This window comes from Lonchura striata, chromosome 1A (assembly GCF_050655825.1).
Source record: "Lonchura striata isolate lonStrDom1 chromosome 1A, ASM5065582v1, whole genome shotgun sequence".
NCBI classification, from domain to species: domain Eukaryota; kingdom Metazoa; phylum Chordata; class Aves; order Passeriformes; family Estrildidae; genus Lonchura; species Lonchura striata.
Genome location: NC_140741.1, coordinates 42,824,686 through 42,851,935, shown reverse-complemented (window position 1 = coordinate 42,851,935; position 27,250 = coordinate 42,824,686). Strand labels below are relative to the sequence as shown.

Here is a 27,250-nt window from a genome sequence, read left to right as displayed (position 1 = left end):
TAAAAACCCTGCTATGCTACTTACTCTGAGTAACTTATAATTTGGCAAACAGTTCACAGGTATAAAATTGGCAAAGAAGGCCTGAGCCTTTCAAACACCACATATATCTTGTATTCTACTTGTTCAGCTTACAGGGTATTTTCTGTATTTTGCCTTCATATATTTAAATAAAGAATCACTGCAAGTGCAGTCCCTTCAGTATAATCTGCCTGAATCAACCCAAGCACAGTTTTCTCCACAGCCATATTGCAACTGACAAGTTAATGTTGGAAATGTGGAAGCTCTTATCTAGCATTATGCAAATCTTGGTAGTTTGTGGTACCCCCGGTGAAGAAGAGCTGAATTTAAAGGAATTTTTCACTTGGTTATCTGTACCCACCATCAGTCACTTGAAAATGGGTATGACAGCATGGCTCATTAGAGCCCAAACTGAAAGCAATGGGGCTAGAATCAGGATGATTACTGCCAGTGTCATTACTCTGCGCACTGCAGATTGTTGATGACCTCCTGTTACAAACACACTGCCCCTCTTTCCATGCACACTCCTGGATTTGTATACAACAAGCTAGTGCCACAAGCACCTGAATTACTAAAAATAAAATAAAGGAATTAAAAATGTGAAGAACTCTGTGAATGACTTGTGATTCCTTCACATGATAATCATTCCAGCACAGCCATCTTCCCATGAGAACCAATTCAGGTTTGTAAGGTTAGAAAGTATCCTTACAGAGTAATAAAAAAATTAAAATATTCAAAACTAAGAATCATCTACTAAATTGGGAGGAGCTGCTGACTCCATTAAAGTCAGAGAGGTCCTGAAGAAAGACTTTGGCAAATCAGAGGGCTGAGCAACCACTAACTGTATGAAGTTTAGCAAAGGCAAGTGCCAAATTCTTCACCTGGGATAGGGCAGCTCTGGATGCACAGACTGGGGAGTGCAATACTGGAAAGCAGTGCTGGAGAAAGGGACCTAGGGGTCCTGGTCAATGGCCAGTTGAATGTGAGTCAGCAGTGACCTGGCAGCCAGGAGGGCAAACCCTGTCCTGGGGTGCATGGGGCACAGCACTGGGAGCTGGGCAAGGGAGGGGATTGTCCCCTCTGCTCTGCACTGGAGCAGCCTCACCTTCAGGGCTGGGGGCTGGTTTGGGTGCCACAATATAAGACAGATATAAAACTACTAGAGAGTGTCCAAAGGAGGGCAATGAAGATGCTGAAGGGCCTTGAGGGGAAGCTCTGTGAGAAGTGACTGTGGTCACTTGGTCTGCTCAGCCTGGAGAAGAGGAGACTGAGGGGAGACTTCATTGCAGTCTGCAACTTCCTCATGAGGGAAAGAGGAGGTGCAGGCACTGATCTCTGCTCTGTGGTGACCAGTGACAGAACGCAAGGGGACGGCCTGAAACTGTGTCAGGGGACATTTATGTCATATACCTCAAAAGGTTTCTCCCCAAAGGGTGATTGAGCACTGGAACAGGCTCCCCCAGAAGTCGTCACAGCATCACCCTGACAGAGTTGAAGAAGTGTTTGGACAATCCTGTCAGGCCATGGTGTGATTCTTGGGCTTGTTCTGCAGAGCCAGTAGTCCTTCTGGGTCTCTTTCAGATGAGGATATTCTATGATTATATGACCTCTAAAAGATTAATCACTATATATAACTTAACTTCCAAGACTTGCTCAGTGCTCCAACATTTTCTACAATGAAAGGGAAATGGAAGAGCTTAATGATCTGGAAATAGCACAGCCTGATCACTAACAGCTGATTTGTGCTAACTATTCATTATACTGAGTTAAATGGATTAACAGGAGTGCAAGCAAGGAGAAAATCTGACACCTTTAACCTAGTTCTTAATGTTCCCAGAAATGCAGAAAGTGCCAATTTTCAGATGTAAAAGATAAGAGAAATAAGGACGCTCTCCTTTTGCCTTATCACTAATGCAACACATACACTCCTGGTAATACCTGCCCAGCTGCAGTCCCTTACCCTGCATCTGTGGACATCCCCTTGTAGGGGGTAGGCATTCAAAAAATGCCCAGAGATAAAAATTTTATGTGTGCACATTTTCAGTTCACCGTTTCTAATACACATCTTGGGACTGGTGTCTCTTGTCAATTCATACACACTCTCACTCAGGAGTAAATAGGAAGAAATACATCACATATTCCTGAAAATAAATGAATTGAGAACTGTGAACTCTGCATTAGTTATAGGTAAACACAGGTCTATAAATCTGGCCTCCTGTTCCTGTCTTGCTCAAAGGCTCCTACTGTGCCTTTTGCTGATTTACAGAAAAAATTCCACCATGCAGAATTTTGTACTGGTCTGTGTCTCTGCATCTGAGTTTTTTATTAAAAAGACTTTTTTCTCATCTGGATGAGTATTACCTGACAATAACATTTTCTACATATATGCCCCATACTGCATGAAGCACACCTGGATTGTATCATGGCCCTTATTACACTGAAGCACTGTAATATGTGGCCATAACTAGAGAGATGGGTACAGGCTGGTGCTGCAGACCTCACAGCTATAAACAACTCATTGGTGTTCAGCTAAAGAAATGCAGATCTGGGCTGGGCAAAACTACTTTAGGGGTAACAAGGAGAACAAAGAAGCATCTCATGTAAGACATGATCTGTAAAACCTATCTGTACCATGGATCAAGGAGCAAAGAGCAAGGTCTAAACATGTTACCAAAGATGAAAACAGCCCCAAGCAACTTCTAGCATAAGAAAAAAGAAGCCATCATGATGAAGATTATATCATTGCCAACAAAGGACTCCAGATGCCAATGACATGCCCGTAATGGTCCCACTGGACCCCATCAGACTGAAACTGCCCATTTCAAGAACCACAGGAACAGAGGGAGGGTCAATGAAACATCAGGAAAAGCAATAGAGTGTGCATAAGAATTTGACTTATAAGAATAAGAATTATTACTACTACTACTACTGAAACTTCTTTCTGCACAAAAGTATTGTTTTCTGTAAGGATTAGATCTCAATTAATAATAATTTTTGGATTACACTATTTAAATTTAATAATAAAATCTTGATTTGATATATAAAGGTCCTTCCTCACCTATAAATAACATTTTGAATGTAACACCTTTATCAGAATGTTTATACAGTCTGTTCTTTAAGAACAGTCTCATGACATTACAGAAATAAAATAATTTGTAAAAGCCATCAACTAATAATAAAATGTATTTGAAAGCAATTTTAAGATAAGGAAACTAAAATAATGTGTTAAACCTACTGACTTCCATGGGAGTCACTACAGATGCAGCAGTTAGGAAAATGAAGCTTCAAGTTAGGGATTCAATGGGTTTAATTTGGAGCTTCATTTGACTCACAGCTCTGCTAAGTGTGAGTGTCAACTGTCCAGAGGGAGACATTCTCACCCGCAGATACATAGCTGTAGTATTTTCACTGTGTCAAAGAAAAGTAGATTATTATTACATTTTCAGGCTCATGCCAATATCAGGCTGTCAAATCCAAACACAATGGTCAAAGTGGCTATTTTACCATCTAGATTCTAAGAAAATGCTGTCCAAAATTTTTTGAATATGGGTTTTTGGGTTTTTTTCCCTTACTGACAGCCAAAAGGCAATTTAATTTCAGCAATATCCAGAAAACCATTTTCCTAAGAAAGCAAAGATGCCTTGTAGATATATTCTACCTCACTTGTTAACAGCTACATGAATAGACCAAATGTTCAAACCCATAAATCCAAGCACTTCTCACTCTGGAATATAGCTCAGGCCTGCATCATGTTTACCTACACAGTGTTTTCTCTCTGTGGCCTCTGATATCAGTCTGTGCTCACCACTGGGATATGAGGGCCATGTGTTACGTTAAAGTTTTCAGCTCATAATTATGCAAAGTTCACTTGACCAGCTTTAGTAGTCATTGTTGAGGTGCCTGTACTCTGCCATTTGTGGGATCTCATTAGGAAATGGGCCCAAAATACCACATTTAAAATGCATTGCAGAATTGAAAACAAAAAGCCATGCAAACATACTGCTAGCTCACATATGTACCTTTCATACTGCACAAACAGATCGTTTCTCCTTTAAATCCATCAGCATCAGACTTCTCATATTCATTGAGTTCAGTGGTTCCCAGCCTGGGGGGATGTGACTGCCGGGTACATCCACTCTGTGTGTGGCAATGGAGCCAACCCAGAGCCAGCAGGCTTAAATCAGCTGCTCAGAGGTCTCTAACCTCAGCGGAAAGTTTTGTGGCATGTGCAAATCAAATAAGGTTATTGCCTCATTTCACTCTAGTCATTGAGGAAAGGGCAGCCAGAGGATGAATTTAAGATCACTTAGAGCCTCATCCTGGTGTTGCAGTGGGCAGAGAGTACCTCTGATTTCCATCAGCTACCTCATTAAATGCAGAAGCACAGAAAAATTCCTGAGGAGACCATGGTATTTTGAGTCTCTTTGATTTGGTTCTAGCTACCCAGGCCAAACAGATGCACATACTCTCTGCTGCAATGCCAGGTGTTAGTTTAAGACCCTACAGTGCAGCTGGCAGCACCAGTTTGCTACCTCTTTAAGATATTTTCAACAATGGTAACTAAGCATCAAAGCCAGACTTTCCAATATGATCTGGCCATTTTTTGCCATCATCTGAGGAAAAGAGAAGGCATTTCCTGGGCTGTCCTATCCTGACCTCAAGCCAGGACCCACAGCTGCCCAGGAGCATATTGGCATGCCGGGTGTCCTGGTTAGGTGCAGGATTGGTCCTTGATGTTTTTCGTTGCAGATTCTGGGCCACATCCCCAGAGGATGAGGAGCAGGTGCTAGCAGGATCAAGTCAGGATCATTAGCTGTCTGGGAGAGGAATGCTAGCCCTCAGCAAACCACATCCCATGCATCATGCACACACAACACCACGTGCCTCAGCCATAAGCCTCTTTCCCCCCAGAAAAAAATGCCACAGAGAAGTTGGAACCATGATTAGAAAACACTAACAAGTAATGGTGAATAAATGTGCCACAGTTTTATCCCTCTTCCTGTTTGAATGTAGCTCTTGGTATGTTCAGTAAATATGAAACAACACTAAGAATAATATAAACACTGCTCAGATATAATAGGAAAAGAGGAATAATGTACACTGAATATTTCTGCTTTAAGTAATAATGACATATGCTATATTTAATGCTATGAACACACTTGTACTTTAAATGTCTCAAAACAGTAAATAAAAACAGGGGAGGGACTGAGGAAAGGCATATATGAATGTGTATGTGTTTCAGAAACTGCCAATGGAATTTTTTATGTATTTACTAAAAACATTTTGAGGTGAAGATGGTTTTCAGATATCTTTGCATCTTAGAACATGATGGACACAGATACCATGAGGAAATTTCAGGAGATGCAATGGTTTTGTATTTTTGCAAGTGTTTGAAGTAAGAAATGAACAACCAGAATTCAAAGGCCCAACTCATCTATGGTTATATCTAACTTCATTGCAGTGCTGCAACTCACCGTGCTGTCTATTCCTGAGATCTCTGTGAGATGCTAAACTGCAAACATATTTATAATATTTCATTCAAACATAGGTAAGAAAGGAAGTCAGTAGCCATGACTAGAACTCACTTTGTGAGATCAAACTTACTGCTCACCTTCTGACCTTCTGTTCTTTGACAAATAAAGGTAGACAGTTTGATAAGCAGTGCTGGTTTTAGCCCTTCTTAAATAAAAAACTACATCTATTCTTAATGTTACTACCTATATACCTGAATGGCTTCAGTGGGTCTACTTGGCTCCCACAGTGAATGACACATTATTCTTCAGAAGACCTCCTCCTTCATGTTGGTACTATCAGTGCTAATCTCTTCATAGTTTTCAAGTCCAGAAAATGTTATTTTATTTGGTCATCTGATTTTGCTTCACCTGGCTGGACTGTTGCTGACAATGACCAAAAAACCCCATTCGGAACTGTGGCACCAAGTCCCTTATTGAAGACACTGCTTCACCATTTATCACTCAGTGTTGATTTAAAAAATTTAAAATATGGGAAAACCACTGCAGTGGTAGAATAAGTGCTTCGGTTGAGATCCAAGCTGCAGAGACAGAAGACTGAAGACAACTCCCAGGACCAGACATCAGTATAGAAAGGCTATCCCTGCACTGTATGGCAATGTAAGGCATTAACATATACGCAACCATGCTGTTGCTCTCCATAATTTTTGTGCTCTTCTGTCCTCAGTATTTGCTTAGCTTCTTCAAGCTCCTAGCCTTTCTTTAGACAGACCACTGCAAATCTTCCTCTTTTTCTCTCATTTGAGAAAATGATAATAAGACAGCAATAACTCCCTCTATGACATGCTTGGCCTTGAATGACCCCTTCCTTTAAAAAAATCATTACAGAACCCTTTGGTCTATTACCTATTTCTGCTTATTTAAGGGCAACAATTCCCAGACCACACAGGACGCAAACAAGCCCTTTGCATTCTGCACTCTGCGCTGTGAATCTACACATTAATGCAATTTGAGCATAGACAAAGCTGTGTATGCACATGTCCTCAAAACAGTACCATTTGTTACTGAACTGTCTGAATTGGTATTTAGCCTTTCCACAGGACAGTCAAATTAATCTCAGTATTTCAGTCCACCTCAAATAAGGAATGCTTGCATTTGACTGGAAGTTGCATATCAACGCCCGCTTCACAACAGATGGCTCTTCCTTCTCTTCCCCCTGTGACTATGGTATCATCTATTCACTCCTCAGAACCTTGTAGTGCCTTGATACTGCAGACTTATTTTGTATAACATGTGACAGATATGAAGATTCCTACCAAACCCCACAACTAAAATTTTTATCAAGGCTCTCATCATCTGCTGTTCAGTTACATTGGCACCTTTCCCTCTGGCCTTCATGGGTGCTGTTCTCCACTGATACAGAAATGCTTCTGCAAAGACCATTCACCTAGTCTATTTTTCTGACCATGAAATTCTTCTCTTTCATACAATAAAGTACAGGCCACTTCCTTTCATTCAAATTCTTTTAGATCTTTCAACACCTATGTACAGACTGTCTATATGACAGCTGCTCCTTCAGTCATAATTTTTTTCTTTATTTAGAGGGTTTTTTTCCTCCTGAGCAGTTCTCTATCAGATGAAGAGCTTTACCTGTCTCATTCTTCTTTATAATTCTCTTTTGCAGGACAAAACATTAGGATGTCATTAATTAGGTATTCTGGCTTACCTGTCATCCTGACCAATAAAGTTGCTACTGTTTGTACCCACCTGTCTAACCAGTTATAAGTCTGGGATTTTCTTTAGCAATGAAATTCTCTAGGACTGGAGTTGTATTCTGGCTGTCTTTAATTATCATCTAGCACAATGCTCTGGTCCCTAGTGATCATTGCTAGTTTCTTGACAGGACAAATGCTGCTAGTAGTGTGAAGAGTGAATGGCTATCCATTAATTTTCTTACATTAGGAGCAAATTGCGAACAAGCCAGTGCACAAGAAAGGACAGACACTAGAAGGTCTCGAATCTTGAGATGTGGTCACCATTTCCTGCTGAGGACAAGGGCTGTTCTGTCCTACAGCTGCCCTTTAAGTACTTATTAGTGTCAAACAGGAGCAAAGTGAAACCCGTTTATCCATTCCTGAGGAGCGGCAGGCACCACAAAGCACAGCCTCTGTGCACTTACTCCCAGGATGTCCTAGGACAACTCCACCAGACTTTTCATCACAAAAATGTGAGGTCTCACACATCCAAGATGACACCCAGAGGTTCCTCTTCGTTCTAAATCACTCTTACCTGTTGAATAGCTATTCACAACTGCTGACAATGCTGATGAAAAAAAATATACTCAAAAGTAAATGTTCTTTGATTTTATTTCAGCGTCTCTATTTTCTGTAAGCTTTTACTCTTTTACTGTGTCACTCATGTCTGACCTCAGTTGAGTTTATTAGTTCAATCCTACTGGATAAGAAACACCAGTTAAAACTTCCACTTAATTCTTAAGCCTGTTAAACTACTAGACAAAGCATTAATGTTACAATATTGTGTATGTGTAAAAGACAGAGAAATCAGCTCCAGTAAAGCAGCCGTCTTGTTCTCTACTTGAAACTTCTGTAAACCACCAGCCAGTTGTAATGGTTTTAGTAACTACCTCAGTGACACACTTTATGAAAGCTATTTCTGTGATGAATAGGAGAAGTGAACATTCACTAATAATACACAGTACATATATTTACACATTTACTGAGACTACATCCTACTGTCAAGGGAAATCATGACAGAAGAGTCAATCTTTCTGGTACCCTAGAAAACCAAATATCTGACTATGATGTGGAGAATAAAAATAAATTTTAAATATATTGCTGTACAATCATCTTCAACAATATCAGAATATTGCGGAAGTACACGCAATGAAACACATACCACTGCATTGTAGGAAATATACACACACTGCAGCTGAACATTAAATGGTATCTGGGGCATTTCAAGATTTGTAAACACTGGTAATGACATTTGTACCTATTTGAGAACAGCAAGCTCTATTTAGGGTTCTAAAGTAATTTTACATTAAGACAATTGTCTCCAGCTAATTTCAGCTGTATTAAAATGAATATTGTTCCTTCTCTTTCTAAATATCCACATGCATGAATTTCCTTGTTGCCTGATATTTAAATTTTAATGGTGTTTTTTAGTGTTACCTAAACCTGAGAAGAGACATTTGCTGTAAAATACCTGAGCAGGTATTTCCTTGCTATATGCTTTGCAACACAATAAAAATGGTGTTATAAAAATAAAGAGCATCTGGAGCAAGGGGATTACTGTGTGTTGTTCACTGTAGGTGGAAAGTAAATCAATCCAAAGCTGCATCAATGTTAGAAATGCACGACTGAGGAGCCACTCTGTTCTGGAAAATATTCCTTCGGATTATTATATGTTTTACCATCATCTATTCTGAGTCCCCAAAATTTGTGTCTGGTTCCAAAGAAAAGTATAAATTCCCTTTGGGTATTCAGTGTGATCTGAAGTGGCAGATTTGGACCAATGCTCTCAGTTTGAAACTCATCCAGCTTGTTTTGGTTTAGCTATAACTAAACAAAATAGCATGGGCAAGGTTCAGCTTGCTGCAATAAAGGTAGTGAAACAGTAATATTCAATTTCCATTGGAAAAAACCCCAGTATTACATGCTGCATTTGGCTGATATTGAAAAAATAATAGAGCTGAAGGCAACATAAAGTAAAAACTCTGAATGCATATGGAATACTGAGAGAAATGTCTCATGAATTTAAATGTAGGGTTTGCAAATAAGCCAATGAGAACTCCCTTTTCCTTAAAAAAAATGGTAATAGCTCTTTCCAAAATGATTTTCCTCTTCATAACTTGGGCTAAGTAATACATATTGTGCTAATTAATATATAATTTATATAAGGAAATAGAAAGAAAACTGCATGCAAAGGTTGTAAGAAGAAAGGCTGTCTGCAAAACATGGATATCTGTACCTAATTTTTGTTTCAGGGACAAGAGTAATATGGAATATACTTTGTCTTCTCTGCTCCCTATTTTTTTTGACTTGAAGTTTAAATATTTTCTACATCCTGAATTTTAGCCACCTAGTAGGATCTGCAGCGGCAGCATACTGTTTGCAAACAACTTAATTTCCTGAAGGCAACTTATCCCATTCCTGAACCCCATCTCCATGCTACCCCTCTACCTCCAGTTTTATCCTCAAAAGCTGTGGTGTGGCCATTGGGCACATCTGTTCCAGGACCTGAGAAAAATAAGAAAACAGTAGGTCTCCCTGTGTAAGTACAGGTCTACTAGTATTATTATTTTTGGTAAGTAAGAGGCTACACAAAACTAGTGTGCTGCTGGGATTGCTATAGTGTATCTTCCACTGAGTGCACAGCATTGTGTTAGTCACACTCTGCAGTTCAGTGACATGGCATATCCTCTTATTAGAAAGAGTGTATGTCACTTAATAGCTACAGAATTATTTGCTTAAGCTCTCTCTTTTCTATCTGCCCTCCCCTCTCCAAAAACCCATTCATTTTCTTATCCCTTGAGGATGTGATGCTAGTACTCTATGTTATACATACATAAATTACATTACTTAGAGAATGACCAATGTCATAAGGCAAAAGGATAGTCTTCAATGTGAATAAAAATTAGGGAAGATAACTCTTTTCTACAGCCTCCTCTCTGATGCCCAATGCAAAACTCACTTCCTGAGCATAAGAGAGGAAAAATGCTATTTCAGCTTTTTATACTGGAGCAATATATCTGCCTTTGCCAAGCACATTCAGAAAACATGAACTTCATCCTAAAAGGTTTTCATTGTTTAGAAACCTCCTGGGAGAGCTTGTCAAAAACACAGTGAACCAATTTCTAATTGCATAAACTCACCCTGGTCTTCGCAAACACAACTGTTTGGTCTGAATTTCAAAATTGTTCCCATGAAAGTCCTGGGGAACAGAGAAAATGTTATTAAGGTATTTTTTCTAATCTCAAAGACAAAATCAAAGTCTGGTGGTAGGCAATGAATTGAAGTATTCTCCTAGTGAGATTTGAATGTAAATATAGCAAGTATGTTGACCATAAGGTAAGGCTGAATTAAAATTTAAAAAAAAAACCCAAAAGACAGATGAGACAGGGTGCAACAGGGTGGACAAGCTCAAAAAAATTGGAAATTCAGTGTACATAAGAAACCATATATACAGCTCTTGGCAGAAGCTTATTCAAACTAACATGCTTCTGAAGGATGTCTTCCTGCAATCCTTCTATTTAGTCTTTACTTTTGATCTGCAAGAAATTCCTTTCCCCTCTTGCTGTTGATGCTACTTTTGGAAGACAACTTGCTAATTTCTATTCAGGGAGAATTTTCTTTGAGGAAAATAGTAAATGCCCCATGAGCCACACTTTTTGGAGGGGGAGATGGTTTCTTACACCATCTCTTTTTTCAGAAATTTTGCTCTTTCATCTACTCACATAACACTGTATCTAATTTTTGCTACAAACAATAACACTTAAATTCTTTCCCTTTACTTTCTTTTCTCCCACAAATTCCTCTGTAACATCTACAAGTGATAGACTTAATTCATAAGTATCTATTTTTAATTTTAAGAACTTTCCTGAGAAAAATTTTAGGAAATGACACATTGCCTGTTCTCAGAGACGCTGTTATGAGGGCAAGATCACAGGATCTTGCCTGCAGATAAATCCATGGCTTCCAAACTTCCAAGCTCCAAAAATTTTAATTACTGCCATCAATGAATCAGGGAAGCTACATTACAGCAGCTGAGTGATTACTCTGTCAGTCTGATTAATAGGCTGGGTGGAGTTTTAAAGCAAGGTTCTGCATGTGTATATGCATGCAGGCAAGGGGTAGATGTGTGTGTTTTTTTGTGGGGAGTTCCAGTTTAACCAGTCAAAACCGTAACAGTGGACACAGTTACTGAAATTTCTGAACAGGAAAGTACAGAATTCAAGCATTATTTTCAACAGTTTAAAGAAATGCTAAATTAATTTTCTCATCAGAGGAGCTGTTTTAGGACAATTCACCAAGTCAAGAAAATGAATGAGCTGTTCTTTCACAGCATTCCTCAAGGAGGAATTATCTCAAATGATATGGTTACTTAATACGAACATTTATAAAGGGACAGTCATTATGCGAATTATGTATTTTACATAATTTATTTCAACTTTCAGTTTATAGCAGCACTTTTATCTTCCTTTCATTCAGTGATAAAAAAAGGCATCAATTATAATTCTCCTAACATGTCTACAGAATAAATGTCTGCTACTGAAGTTGCTGTGCTCATTCAAACATATCATTATTCATCAGAGGGTCCCAGGCAATCTACATTTACCAAAATAATATATAGATAGAAACTAGATGTAGCAGTTTAGGTACATAAGAAATGCACTACAAAACATATTGAGGGATGTGCTGGTCTGTAGCAGTGCTACCTGCTATGTGTTGACTTGGCTGGGCATTTCTGCTGTTAATTATGTAAATGCAATTAGAGCCCAGAGAACAATAGACTTGCTGCCATGTTTCTAAAAGAAAACAGACCATTGCTTTGGTGTCTCCTCAGACAGTACATTTTTCCTGAGGTTTATCCAGTTTACATGTACAAAGCATGGCTCCAAGATATGCAAATATGAAAGAAATATGAGCAAACCAGATTATAACAAGTACTACTACAATTTCAAGGAATCTATAATCATAGTTGGAGAGTTACAATGCAGAGGAAAAAAATAGAGCCACACAACAGGTTATTATTACAGGAACTTTTGAATTAATTTAGAAATTAAAGACTACTGGGCTATTGGCTTGCATCAGCATGCCTGACAGCAGAGGTCAGCTAAATGGTCTGATCTGCCAAAAATGCAATTTCACTGGATTCTGCAAACAAAAATTCAAAAGCTGAGTTACTAGTAAAAAAACATTTCTCATGTACTATAGTGAAGACCCTACTAGACCTTGCAGATGCTGAAAAGAGATGAAAGCTTGAGCTTATAGTCTTTCTACTTCAAATCTCATTCACAAATAACAGACGTCCCTGATCTAGGCTCCAAAAACCACTGACCAGAAAAGAATTTTTTAAGGTTTTGATCAAGTGAGCCACAGAAGACTACGAGCTCCTATAGGAACATAGCACATGAGGATACATAATGCTCAAGCACACAACATTTTAACAATTCCCTGTCTTGTATCCTTGACCAATAAAAAGGCTGATCAAAGACTTGACCACTCCTTAACAGTCACTTAGAATGACTAAGCCTTTTGTTAGAAATTCAGAAAAAGAAATTGTATTAGTAACTAAATGCTCCTTCCTAAAATATTAATAAATTTTTTGCCTCTCATTCCCAGTTCTCTTCTGAGTTTTCCTGCAGTCAGCTGACAAACTTTTTGCTTTAAAAGCTGAGTAAAAATTCAAGGAAAATATCTCTCATTTAACTCTTGTAGCAACCATTTAAGAAGCAAGCAGTACTATTTCCTTCTGATAAACATACTATTCAAGTCTACATTGTCTCATGCCTAATTCTACATAATTGTTTCCTATGAACTCATACTACATACATGGAAATCTTTTTGCTAATAAAGAGAGTGAAGCCCCATGAAACAGATTCTTTGACAGGAAAGAGAGATATTAGAGGCTCGTTACTTAATTGGCACTAATGACAACATTCTACCTCCCTGAAAAAGCACTGAAAGTGTTCACTAATTTCCATTATATAAGGGCAATTACCAATCATATAACTGATGTCTACATTTATCTTTTTATGAGTATGATTCTGCACAATGATTTCTACCAGCATGTGTTACCTTTTTGGAACTAAATCACTAAGGAAAACATGTTCTCATTCTAATTTTAATGTTACAGAAATCTATGATTTAGCCAAAAAACACACTAATAATTTAAATTAATTTTCTTATACAACCTGAAGGCCCATCTAGCCTGTGTTGATCTCTGTGTGGCTATACAGCCACACCTATTCTATCCCAAATGGAACTTGAAGTTTAGCTACAGTTTTTTTAAGATTCTCACCACTTTTCCAGATTTCCAGTAGCAATCTGTGTCATATAAACAAAGAATACCATTAATTGATATGGTAGATAAAATGTCTTTGCTGGATAATACTGTTTGCCTCTCACTGTCCCAGTGAGCAGTACTCTCTGAAGTGGTCTTTGCAGAAGAAACCTCACAACTGTGTATATTTGCATTAGGACACACTGTGGAAATTTATTTACCAGAACTGTATGGGGAATAAAAACTTCATTTTCAATTTTTTTTTTTTTTGACAGTTCAAAGTTGTTCGTACCTACAAGCACTATGTAAAGGGAAAGAGAGATTTTTATTGCTAGAAAAATGAATACAAAAAGTAGGTTCAGAAAAGTTGCATGGAAGTGGCTACATAATAACTCTACTCAGACTGAGCATCACCATATTAACAAGGCATTTTGTCTGCAAATCAACACAGTTGTGTCAGGTTGGAGCCACCATCTCAGTGAAGGCCAAAAATGGAGCCAGGATGCCAGAGCACAGTTGTGTCAAGCTGTTGATCTGAAATTCAGCAGGTCAAGGGAGCAGAGGCTTTTCTTCCTTCCAGACCCCTCCCACAGTACAATAGAGTGAGAAAACTCAGTTCTTAGTGTAGTTTTATAAAAGCAACTGAATGAAATGCAGGAAGTTCCTTGCAGTACGAAAAGAGAGTGGTTTTGCCATAAAAAATAGCACTAGAGGAATTCATACACAAGGGCACCCAGCTACCACCATGGCAGGTGCCATATAGAACAGGCAGAAATCACAGCGCTGCAGCTTGTCATGCAAGTGGGCTTGTGCACATACTGATCTCATTTGCTTATAACTTTTCCAAATATAACTGCTTGGGCTGAACACAGCTCATGCCTGGTGTGTGCCTCAGGCTGTATTTTTTTTTTTTTTTCCTATTTGGTTCTATGTTTCTGGTTTAGGGTTTTGACATTTTCAACTAGCACCATTTAATCACTTCTGAGAGTGAGATCAAATGGAAAATAATTAACTTTGCTCTGTAGAGATATCTCAAGTGGAGATACACAGTTTAGCAAGGGAGTAACTTTGTTTCAGAGATGTGCCTCTTGTTTTGCTGTAAATACATGCCTCAAACTGAAAAAGTTTGAAAAGTCAGTAACTTTCATACTTACAAGAATTTAGCTCAAGATTCAGAAACAAGCACCTTCCCAAACTGTGCATGACTCAGCATGCCAAAGAGTGCCTTAACACCTAGAGCATCAAGCTCTAGTGAAACTTCAAATCTCAGAAGAGATACAGAGCATCTTCCATCTACCCTTTGCCTTCACCCCCATTTTTTGCTGCTGCTGCTGGCAGGACTCTGAGCTGCTCTCAAACAAGGACTGAGCTGGCCCTGCACAGCAGCCAAGAGACAGAGAGACAGCTTTCCTCTAATTACTAATCCCAAGTACTCTGTGTGCAGATGGAACTAGTCAAGTACAGCTTGAGCTAGGCATTTGGACCTGAAGGAAGATGGAGGCAAAAGGGCATTTGTCTCTGAGTCTGAGACTGAACATAGCAGGGACTATTTTTTAAAATTAATTTTAATTTTTTGGTCTTCTTCTTTTTATTTTGCACATAGCACAGCATAGCAGTATGTAGACTCAAAGTATATAATCAAATATAATGCAAAAACTTTGTATTATATGCATTGGAACAGGCTACCCATGTGCAGCCACACACCTGGGCCATGCTGTGAAAGGAAATGACCACAGAGACATAAAGGTTTAATAGGAAAAATGGAATAGACTACACAAAAGGAGGGGGAAGAGAGGAGAGACTTGAATAAGGGCAAGAGGGTAGGGATGAGAGCAGGAGGTTGGGACTGGCTGGTTAATGAAAAAGGGACCGAATTATGGAGAGGTGGAAGGGAGACAAGAAGTGATTCTGGTTTGAACAGCAGCTGCAGGATAGATGAGTCAGATTCACTAAATATGGAACCTAGAAATGAGAGACATAAAGACTTAAAGCTGGAATTGGATATAAATAATGGGATATGTCACAGAACCGGACATGAGGAGAACGCAGGATGGGGGCAAAAAAGGAGACACAGAGAGAGGATTTGGAAGTGACAGGAAGGAAAAAGCCACACTTGGGGCATATGATCAGAAAGTGTCAGTACCTCATTGGCTCTGGAGTTTAGAGTGATCTTCATGCCTCCAATTATTACCACCCTCTGCTGTTAACAAGTAGATGTGAAGTCCAGAGGCAAAGTATATTTCTCTTCTTTTTTATGAACTGTCTCATTGGAAGAAAAAGCAGACACTGCTATTAGCAGTTGCTCACATGGCAAACATCCTTGCAGGGGAGGTAAGAGTTCCAGTACCTGATAAGACACATTGCATTCATATGGCAGGCTTTTGATTTTGAGATTGCTATCTTTTTGTAAAAAAATATCAGATTTGTGCACACAGAAAGTCCTGCATTAAGGCATCTGCCTGAAAATTTCAATGGTAAAGACTCAAGAACTAGATGTCAGACTAAGGTTATCTGTACCTTGTGGGTAGGCATGGTACAAGCCTTTCTTAATTACTGCATCACACAGAATTTGTTCCAGAAGAAACAACGTTTTTCATTAAGGAGTATCTAAGTTATGATTGTGAGGTGGAAATATATAGTGACAGAGACTCCTGTAGTTCTCCTGAACTCTGCATCTGCTGCACAAGCTGGAAAATGTGTGGGAAGAGGGGGTAGCAGCAGATGTGAAAACATTTGCCTCCTGTTACAGAAGTCATTGCTGCTAGGAGAAACAGAATTTGACCAGCTCTGCTGTGACACATCTCTCAACCTACTCTGCTATGAGGCTATGAGACATCTAAGAGACACCAAGTGAATTTCTAGAACCAAACTATTTTTTTTCCTATGGGATTGCCTCCCGACCCTACCTATGCTTAGATTTGTACCAGTGACAAGTGTCCATGGCTGGTATTGAAACCAACAAGAGCTGGACCTGAATATATCACCACTGGGAAGAGGAAGGGTTGACACAATATTCGTGGGGAAAACAAAGGTCCTGTAATGCATGGCACTGTCCAGATAGGACAGCACTGTACTCCTTTAAGATCAGCATAAAACAGTAATCAGACTTTTTATGGAGCTATATATTTGACACAGTTATAGGCATCATTCAAAACAAGCAAAGAAACTGCTTTTAAAATAGTTTGAATGCTACAAGAGAAATAGGGCTGCCAGTATAATAACATATAAGTAAATAGGTGGCTCTGTCTGTTACTAATGAAATAATATGCTAGATTCTCCTCCCTCAATTAGGTAACTGCTCAGATAAGAGATGGGTAATAATATGAATTTTCATAATAATGTCATCAGACATCTCAAATTAGGGGCCCTTTGACTTTAATTTCTTTGTGCCTCAGTATGAAATGTGGACAATAATGGACAATAATACTCCTGTTGTGAAGGCTATTGTGAAGATAAATATATTAATGCTTGAGAAGCCCTTAGGAAATACAGCAATGAGTGTCACAAAAAAAGTCCACAAGGAAATGAATGATTTCATCTTCACAGCAAGGTTCCAATCATGTGCAGTAAGCAAGGCCTGGGGCCACAGGCTGCACAGAAAAGGTAAACCAAAATATCAAATAGCTTCTCATTAAGTGAACACCATTCATCCAGTGCAGCAAGTGAGAGGTCCTGTGGAAAAATGGAATGTGAATAGATAATTAAAGATGGTATCACAATGCACAGACAAAATAGGGGTGAAAATTTGTACTGGTGACTTAATTCTGACATCTCCTAATTCCTGAATGCATGATTCTGCAGCTTCAGTATTGTCACATTTTCAACACCATTTTTTATATGTCACTGTATTCGTCTTGCTTAAATTACAATCTGCTCATTTCTGATATTAGGCTTGTTGGTGTGATGCTTTTCTTTCTCTAATCCCCTGTATTTAGAGCACATTGTCCAAATATGAAAATCTTTGCAGCCTGACCTTGAGGAACAGGAAGTTTGTGAAATTTAGATTAGTACAGTAATTGTCTGGCCCAGAAGCCAAAAACATGCCCAAGGGTATTTAACATTCATTCAGAAGATGTAGCTAGTGCTTTTCAACTTAGGGTCAGAATAAAAGCGCAACTTAGAGCCAAAAAAACATGCTGCAGTTCTTGTCTGGGAGGTGGCAGTTGCAGATTGCTGGGGCACCACCAAGCAGCTGCCTTCAGAAATGTCACCCGGCACAGTCTCAGAAGTCTGGGCAGGTTTCTCCAACACACAGTCTGCAAAAACTGGGCCAAATCAAGGCTATAAAAATGTACACTCGCACTCCTGACATGGAACAACAATCTTCTTGGTTTCCTCTTAACTAGCTGCCTGATAAAGCAGATCACTTAATCACTTCTTTTCTGCCACTTACTCCTTAACAGATTGTGTGCTATACATGGGATCAGTGCTGCTGTTGAGAGTTGTTTCTCCACTTTAGGCACACAGTTCTGAACTGGAATGAAATTTCATTATAGACCAAATGCATGCTGCACATTGTATATAGTCAAGTCCAAAAACCATCTGAGCGAAACTAAAAGTAAAGAGCCATCCAAGAAAGATTATGGGATTATACCCTTAAATCCATGGTGAGATACATTAGAAAGGGATGTAAACAGTTTTCTCATTTTCATCTACAGGCAATAGAATGGATTACCTAGCCACAAATTTCCATCATTTAATTCCTTGTGTGGTATGTGATGCAGGAAACATCACAGCAAAGCTCAGCGAGAACTGATGGAGAGTGAAATCAAAACTGGGTTTATATGAATGAAAGAGCTTCAATGTCTCTGCTGAAAGATGAAATAAAATCACAGAAAAAATGACCATTACCAGTCAGAACAACTACAGTGCAGTCTTCTGACTTATTGTATCACTAAATTAATGCTGGCAGGGGTGCAAGCCATGAATTCACTGAGAAGTACAGTACTCCAGAGGCTTATGTGATTCTTGAAAAAGAGATGGAAACAACAGAGTTGGCCAGAACAGAGTAAAAGCTTCTTGAAGTGATGGCCAAATTTGGCTGGCCACAGAAGCAAAGCAGCCCTGCCAAGGCTGGGTCACTGAAACCATGAATACTTCCCTGGGAGTGGGGCACCACCACCAGCAACTGCCTCTGGTCTATGCCTCCCCCTGTGCCTCTGGTGCACTGTACAGTGCTGTTGGATGGAGGGAGACCATTGCAGGGGATAAAGCCAATTCCCAATCTTTCTCTCTGCTGACATGCTACCCTGTGCAGCATGACTATCCTGCTACCACCATGATCTTAATGCAGATACAGGAAACTGCTTGCAAATGTCTGCTATGAGCTGGAGGTGGCCAGGCTTGGAGCTGCCACCATGACTCCTGGGCCTGGGCTTCTTTCTCCCTTATGGCCCCCATAAGTGTTTCAAACCACTCCCAGCATCAGCCTGCCTTAAGGACACACAGTACCTTCCCCAGAGCCAGCCCTGAAAGTGGCTCTTCAATTCAGCTATTTTCATCCAGGGAGAAATGGATTCCATGCCTGCTGTGACTGATTTCAGAGGCTCTGACAGCACCACCATGCATTGGTTGCTAATGGATAGTCCCCTCTGTGCCTGTGGCTGCCCTCTCTGCTAATGAAGTGGGAGATGAAAGCACATGGCACCATCACACACTACTCGAGGCTGTGTCATTCTGGTATTAGAGGTATCAAGACAAGTTCAGCATTACTGGCTACTGCAGCATTCAAAAAAGTGTTGGGGAGGGTGAAGTGAAAACTACAGCTCTTTCCAAGTTTGAGCAACATCACCTTTGTCCCTGCTTGTACCATTTCAATAAGAGCAATGTCGTGTTGACAGCACCCATTGGCTCAGGCAAGGCTCTAAGGAATCTTAATGAAAAATTATATTGCAAAATACTATCTGGGTACTAGGAAGAGATAAAGAAAAGGTTAATTATATGGGGACCAGCCAAGGCAAAGCCAACTGCTGGACACTACTGAGACTATTTGGGAGACTCTATAGGCATATTGATTTTGTTGTTTTGCTGCTCCAGTGGGAAACACAGAAATTACACTGTGTTATGTAGTGCTGGTGCCCAATCTATCTGTCAGACCTGGTGTTATTCTGGGGAATCTCCTTTGCCTAAAAATCATTACATGACAGAGAAGCAAACATGGTCAGATTCCAGAAGAAGGAATTTTTAGCTTTTGACCTGTTGGAAACTAGAAACCTGGTTGACTGGCCAAGCTACACAATGCCTATGATCCACACTTACACAATGCCTATGACCCACAGGGAGGGACATGATGCCAAACAGTATAGCTGAGTAATTAAATGGTAGTTGAAACTCAGAAACCATCACAACCTATAATTTCAAATCACTAAAAGCACTAGGGAGTATTTCCCCTCCTCTATACATATGGAAACAAATTATTTATTGATGGGCTCAGTAAAGTTTGGATTCTAGCAGATGTAAAAATATCTAATTCATTTGGTATCTCAAGACTCAGTGGTTAAATATGTCTGTTTTGTTATACAAATAAAAACAGCAGCTTTATAGCATGTTAGAAGAAGTCAAAGGAAATAAAAGTAATTGTCTTTTTGTTAATGTTTCATATGAGATACTTCAAACTTTTTGAGGAAGTATAAAGATCTGACATTCAATCAGATTTCTAGAAATAACTCAGCTAGACTAACAATATCAAGCATATTCTTGTTTCTTTTCCCCTCTACGGTTTGTTTAAGAGCAACCAAGTAATGCTTGCTCCCTCTTCTTACTTGAACTCAGTATTATTGGTAGGTGGATCTGTATGCTCTGTACAACCTGTCTGTAAGTCTTGTATGTTCAATATGCCATTAGCTAAAGGTAAGATATGGATAGGCATAAAATGTGTTGCCAAGGCAGTTCTCTGTCTAATGGTGGCAAACAGAGATTTATCTCTCTCTTTTTAATTCACTGCTTGCATTTTAAAAATTGCAAGCAATTCTGTCACTTAGAAAGCAGCTGAACCTGTTCAATCTCATCTCAAAATTTTTATTTTCACATAAAAACCTGTGTAACACTCATAACAAAGCAGATTTCTACAGTCAAATAATACATTCCAGAGCATTGCTGTGGAGAGTTGAAATTATCTGAATGTCACTATTACTGTTACATCAACATAAATCACTCCAATATACTTTGAAACAATGCAACATTTCTTGCACATACACCCAGCAATAATAAAGCCTATCACATACTGATTACAGCAGAATGTATGAAAAGGCTCTCCTTGCTGTTAAAGATTAAAATAGCCCCATGAAAGACTTGCAAAAAATTTCCAGATTTTCTTGTTCCTATAAGTGCATGTTTTTCTGTGAATTGGGCCTGGATATTTTGGTTTCCAGGGGCAATATGTGAAAATGCTGGGTCTACTTTTAGACAACTGCTTTGTTATTTCAGGCAAATATCTGCACTGCCAAAGAAGGGCTTCAGTGTCACATGTATGGCATGTACCCATTGTCAGGGTAAAAGGGAATGACTGTGACAAATGAGAAGCTTTTTCAGCTAATTCATTTTGGGTGTAGTCATCTCAGAGCCATGAGGCTCCAGCTGGGACTGGTGCCTAATTACACTAGAAGCTGTACCAAGTCAGCCTCCTTCACTGAGCACCTTGGGGGCTTAAGCAGACAATCACACAAATAGTGAAAGAAAAGAACTACAGTTGTTCCTCTTCTGCAAATGAGGAACTAAGTGACAGAGCTAAAAAAAGGGCTCAGCCCTCAGCCAGTATAAATTGGCACAAGAAGATTCAGGTCATCACAAATACACCAAGTTACAGAAGCTAGAAATCACTGGAGTTGGATTTGTAATGCCTGAGATAAATATAATGCATCCGAGCAAGATTTAACCATCTGCAATCAGTATAAAAGATGAAATGTACTTTAAAATACTGTGCTTCACATGTCTAGTTTAATAAAATCCACAGCATAAAATGATGGTGCCAGTTATCAAACTAGACAAGCACAGAATGGTAACACTGCAAGAAAAACCAGCCAGCTCGTTAAAATGGTAAGGGTAATGGTAATGTGCAATAAGGGACAAAATACACCCACCTTTTCTCAGCAGAAAATTATTTTGCTTATACTTTTCTTAGTCCCCAAATAACTGAAAGTCTTGAAAAAATAAACTTGTAATTTTTAGTGGGGTCTGGCAAGGGGGCAAAAGAATGTTTCAAGGATTTTTAGAAGGAATTTATATATCCTACTGGATCTTGAAAATATTTCAACAGAAACATCTGGGTTTTAATTACACATATCAATGTTTTTTGCCCCTCATCACCCTTTTATATAAACACTACCTACACTTTCATTAAACTCCAAAGTGTTTTCCTTTAAAATAAAACCATTTGATTGCCAAAGCATTATTTCATTCTCTGAACTGTAATAATAATACATTTCCATTCTCTTTGCCTTATCCTCAGAAAACAACAAAGTGAAGGAGGTGTGGAGGTTACTCTGGTTACTCAGAGCCTTACTTCCCTGCCAGGAGACAGGCAGTGACATTTCACTCTGTAGGACACTCCATTTCTATGTGCTTATTCCTGAGCTGGCCATTTCTGGGACCACACTAACTTGTCTCTCTTAGAACACAGTAACTCATTCCCTTGTTACCAGTCACAGAGAGATGATACAGGAACATTAAGAGAAAACAGATGCCTGATGGATGGCAGTGAGCTCAGGAGAGCTACTGTTCTGTGTTCAAAATTGAAAGGAGAGATACTTGATATCATTCAAAGCAGTGACTCTCAGGGAAAAAAAAAAAAAAAAACCAGCACTTTAGGACTGAGGAATTCAATGCAGCCAAAAATCTATAAATCCATAAGTAGCAGCTGTAGAGGCAGATTCAAGAAAAGAAATCTAGGATAGGAAAGAGATTCACATCTGACCCACTACTAAGAAATGCCATGGCCCCAATAATGGCATGAGAAACATTATACTTTTCTTGGTTAAATGGTATTTAGGATTATACTCAGGTATGTCACTTGGATTTCATACTAAGTACAAATAAAGTGAAGCTGTAGGTCAAGAGTGTTCCTTTCTAGTCCTTTAATTCACTTTCCAGGATTATTTTCAAATGTTTTACATCAGTACTGATAAGGAACACTTCCACAATCCATAGATAGATGAGGATGTAGAAAGGACAAAGAAGCGGGGAAAGTCTTTACTGTGTGAGAGACTGCAGGAAGGAAAATCTATTACTTGCTACAGAAAGGTGTCTCCCAAAGTCACCCCACTTGAACCTATCTCTTCTCCTTCAGAGATCTGCAGGCCACAGGAGATACACTACAACAGAGCCAGCCCCCACAGTAGGATTCTTCAGCAAACATTGCACAATTAGCTGAGTACAAATGTGTCTTCAAAATGGTTATCCATTTCTGTAATGCTGTTTGACAGGCGTGTCTAAAAACTGCTAGGAAGAGCAATATACTCTCAATGGAATGAAACACTCCACATAATTCTGACAAAAGTAGTCCAGGATATATGGATATATGGATCCATCATCAGTTTTATTAAAGGTGAATTTCCATTTACCCTGACTCATCTGAAAAACTTGTCACTGGTCACCTGCCCTTATTGCTGAGTTCACATCTGAGAGATGACCTTATCAATCTCTGTCAGTATCTGAAGGGAAGGTGTTAAAAGGATGGAGCCGAGCTGTTTTCTATGGTGCCAAGCAACAGAACAAGAGGCAATGGGCAGAAACTGATACACAGGAAGTTCCACCTGAAAATGAGGAAGAACTTCATTACTGTGCAGGTAACCATGCACTGGAACAGATTTTCCAGAGAGATTGTGGAATCTCCCTCACTGGAGGTATTCAAGAACTGTCTGGACACAACCCTGTGCAGTATGCTCTGGGATGACTCTGCTTGAGCAGGGAGGTTGGAGCAGATGCCCCACTCTGGTCCCTTCCAACCTGGCCCATTCTGTGATTCCATGTGATTTAATACTTTGCTCTCTCAACATGAGATTATTGCAGAAGCAATGCTAGAAATATATTGTAAATAAAATACACCAACATATTTTCACAGTCCAAATAGACAACTACAAGCAAGTAAAAAACTCCATCACACAAATATCACTTAGAAATGCAATTTTAAAGAGCCTCTTGCTTTGTGCTAGAAAAATATAAAAGAGTGTTCGGGACAAGCTGTTTCACATAAGTTTTTTCTCTATATTCAGCAGCTCCAAGAGCAAAATATTGGAATTTCTTTTTTCGAAGCCAAAAGGATGGTTTAATAGTTATTTTATATGAAGACAGCTCTGTTTTTCTACCCTGCATGCAATACCAAATTCAGTATAGCTTGATACATCCTGCATTTTCATTCATACTTTCATTACAGCTCTGTAAAGTACAATAATTTATTATACATTCTCTTGAATCTTTTTGAAACATCAAACAAAATGTAAAATTCAAAGGTAGAGAAAATAAAGCACCTTATGAGAAAAGCAGTATCATCAGAAAAACAGCATTTCCTTTCTTATCCTCCCAGTTCTAACCATGAACCACAGTGAGCACTGAACAGTGGTGGACATTGGAAACCAAAACTGAACTATAGGATTCTATGCACCTTTCAAGTCCTAGTACAGCAGTGATAAAATCTGAGTGCCACCAGTGTCACCTCTATGATAATTACTCAAGTAATAGATAGCTTTTTAAAGAGAACTGAGTGTCTCAGAAACACTCTCTGCTGGCAGAATTAGTAATATATTGGAGAGGATGGACCCATTGGTTCTTCTCATATTCTTTGCTGACCTTCAGTTCAACAGTCTAATATGTCTAGGACTATGAGCAGCCATGGGTCTTCCATACTCTTCTTCCTTACCTCAGCCCAAATGATATAATTTTTCAAAGAGGTTCGGGTGAATTATTCACACAAGGCTCAAACTACATACAGATGCAAAGGGGAGAGCACAGTTTCAAATGAAGAAGGTTTATGGCCACATACTTGTGACCCAGACTCATTTCTTAGCAGGTGGATTCAAAGGAGCAGACACCAGGCAGATTAAAATTAATCATCTCCCCAGTTAAGCTTTCAGGCAGAAGTCATTACACTACAAGGACCTGTCATCAAGTAAAAAAAAAAATTCACGTAGAATTGAAAAGTTGAATCTTAATAGCAAATACTAATTTTCATCTATTAAAGTATCTTTGTGTGTGTATACATAATATTGTAGGTGTTTGAAATTTTGAAGTATTTCTTTCTTTTTTATCTGAATTTATCTTCCTAAGAGAAGATTTGAATTTACAAAACTACCGGCTTCTGTTTCTTTTCATGATGTAATTTTTGCAGAAAACACGTTCTAATTTGCAGTCATGCAGTTCTTACCTAGCACTCTAAAAGAAATCAGCAATATTTTCACTATAAAAGGCCAGAGGACTTTTTTGCAAAGTTACTGAGAATGATGTTATAAAATGCCCTTACTAGTAGTGATTGCAAACTAAACATTTATTTACCTTTTTGTAGCCTTAGTTAAACACCATTTGCTCTAGAGGAAGTAGTGACTAGGCAGCCTCAACAGCCTGAGTGGAACATTAGGAGAGTGTACCTGCATGACAATAAGAAGGTCAAACACCAAGATGAAAGAAGCCAAGAAGGCTCTTGAGACCTCATCACTTGGCAGAAATCCACGATTCAGCTTGTCCCAGCTGATCCAGTCAGTAGTGATGACAAGAACAACTACAGAGGTCAGAGTAAACAGAACTGTCCTGGAAGGAAGAAGAAAAAACAGTTCAGAGAGAATACGATAGTAATGAAGATGCATCATTCTATTTTATCTGTCTTCTAATGGTCAACTAGTATTTTATCAGCACTTTTCCCATGATGAAAACAGACTAAAGAAAATTAAGTGCAAAAACAAATCTTTTAATTTAAGAAAGAAAGCAGTCAGCTGTATCCTTAGTGGAAATAAATTTAGTAGCTAGTACTAAGCATATTGCAAAATTAGCTGAAGTATATCACTCTAGTTCTTCATTCTGTACTTTTCACTGAAGATGAAAACCAGTTAAGTAAGAAAGAAGTAAAATCTACCAAGGCCTGCATGATCTAGGCCAAATTCAAATCAATTAATTGAGAGAACATTGTCTAAAGCACCAAAGAAATTAGAGCCTTTGAAAATTTTTCTAAGCTGTAAGAGCTATAAGACACTAACTGTGAAGTCTAATTTTTATACAGAAACATGTCTCCATAAAAAAAAAATGTTCAATGCATAAAATTAATTTTTTGCAAATTCTGGAGATTGCAAAAATATTTTGCTTTGTGTTTTCTAAGATGTCCTTTGTAAAAGTTTTCAACAATTTTATGACTTTTCTGAGAAGTCAGTGAAGAGTGAACCACAAAAGTATTAAGGCCTCTGTATAAATGTTACAAGAATTCCAGAAGATACATTTGATTAATTCATACAAGTTTGAAACACAGTATTTAAGAAAATATCTTTCTAAGCTATCCCTGCAAAATACCTCTGCATCATTTCCAGCAGCAATTTGGTAATACCTTACAGAGTTGGCAGCAGTGATTGATTGAATTTCTGGTTCCCTGGAAACTGGAAAATTTAGCTGGTAATTTAAGGGTGAGCAAGGCTTCTTCCAGTAGCCATAGCTGTCAGCAATACTGTGCTATAATAGTGGAATATCAAAATCTGAATGCATGCTCATGGCTAAATAATTGTGGCAGTTTTTTTTTTCCTACAGCAATAATATCTCATTTTCTTCAGCTACTGAGTGTTGTAAAATAAAGTGAAGAATATTTTCCATGACATTTCCAAACACGACCAATATTCAGCAGAGGAAAAAAAATCTGTACACCAGTAGTCACGGGCTACCAGTCTGTATGCATTTTTTTAATACAGCAGCCTTGTCTGTATCTGTGAGGAAGGGAAAATAAATGCACATAGGCAATAGTATAATACATTTGGACTCATAAACATAATTCTTTTGAAATGATGGGCTGCACTTCTTCAGAATGTAATGAGACACAATGTAATGCTACCACCTTTAGCTTGGTACATCTATTTTTGTTCTTAATAAATTAAGTCAGTTACATGCAACACTATGGTTGACATACTAACAATTTCCCCTGAAAGAATTATGAGCACCTAGACAAGTAAAAACCAATTAATGGGCATATTAAATGTAATTAGACCTAAGCAATAGTCAAGCCTTCTTATCCCAAAACATTTGCTTAGCTACCATCTCAACTGTCAGTACCTCAACCTGACTGACATTTTTACAAGCTCCACTTTGGCACATACACAGAACAGTTTACTTTGGAAAGACAGTTCTCTCTCTTGCATATAGTCTCTTGAGACACACAAAAGTGTTTTTTCCTACTTATTTCACCTTCATATCTCATGGTTGATGTTCTTACTTTACCTGAAAGGTTCTCCAAAAAGAAAGCAATCCTCAGCACTTGTCTGCTGGTCAAGGCAGACTCCCCCAGCCACTAGGCACCCTGATTTTCTTTGACCTCTTTCTGTGGAATCACCACTCCTGGGGCAGAGGAAGTTTAAAACCATAATTTAAATCTGAGTATTTTGCTATAGGAAGCATATACCCAGAAGTTATGCTCAAGACTATTCTGCCTCAGTCCTCTTGAATTATACATTTGCATTTTGGAGCAAGAGTTAAAGCATGGAAGATCAAACTTTGGCATGTAGGCAAGCAAAGGCAGGCTTATTTTTATTCATGCTTTGTTGGCATGCATGCAAAGA

The 27,250-nt window shown here is 38.8% G+C and overlaps 1 protein-coding gene across 4 annotated transcripts in view; it reads right to left on the bottom strand.

The window, feature by feature from the left end:
- TMEM117 (transmembrane protein 117) overlaps positions 1 to 27,250 on the bottom strand; it is a 179,196-nt gene that overhangs the window by 9,704 nt on the left and 142,242 nt on the right. For 3 of the 4 annotated variants that reach the window (XM_085570275.1, XM_085570274.1, XM_085570276.1), the window contains exons 6-7: positions 26,913 to 27,029; positions 25,091 to 25,250 (exon numbers count right to left, since the gene is read on the bottom strand). In XM_085570275.1, coding sequence (XP_085426401.1) covers positions 25,091 to 25,250; positions 26,913 to 27,029 — 277 coding nt within the window. The remainder of the gene's footprint in view (positions 1 to 25,090; positions 25,251 to 26,912; positions 27,030 to 27,250) is intronic. The other variant, XM_021545320.4, reaches the window with a different exon arrangement.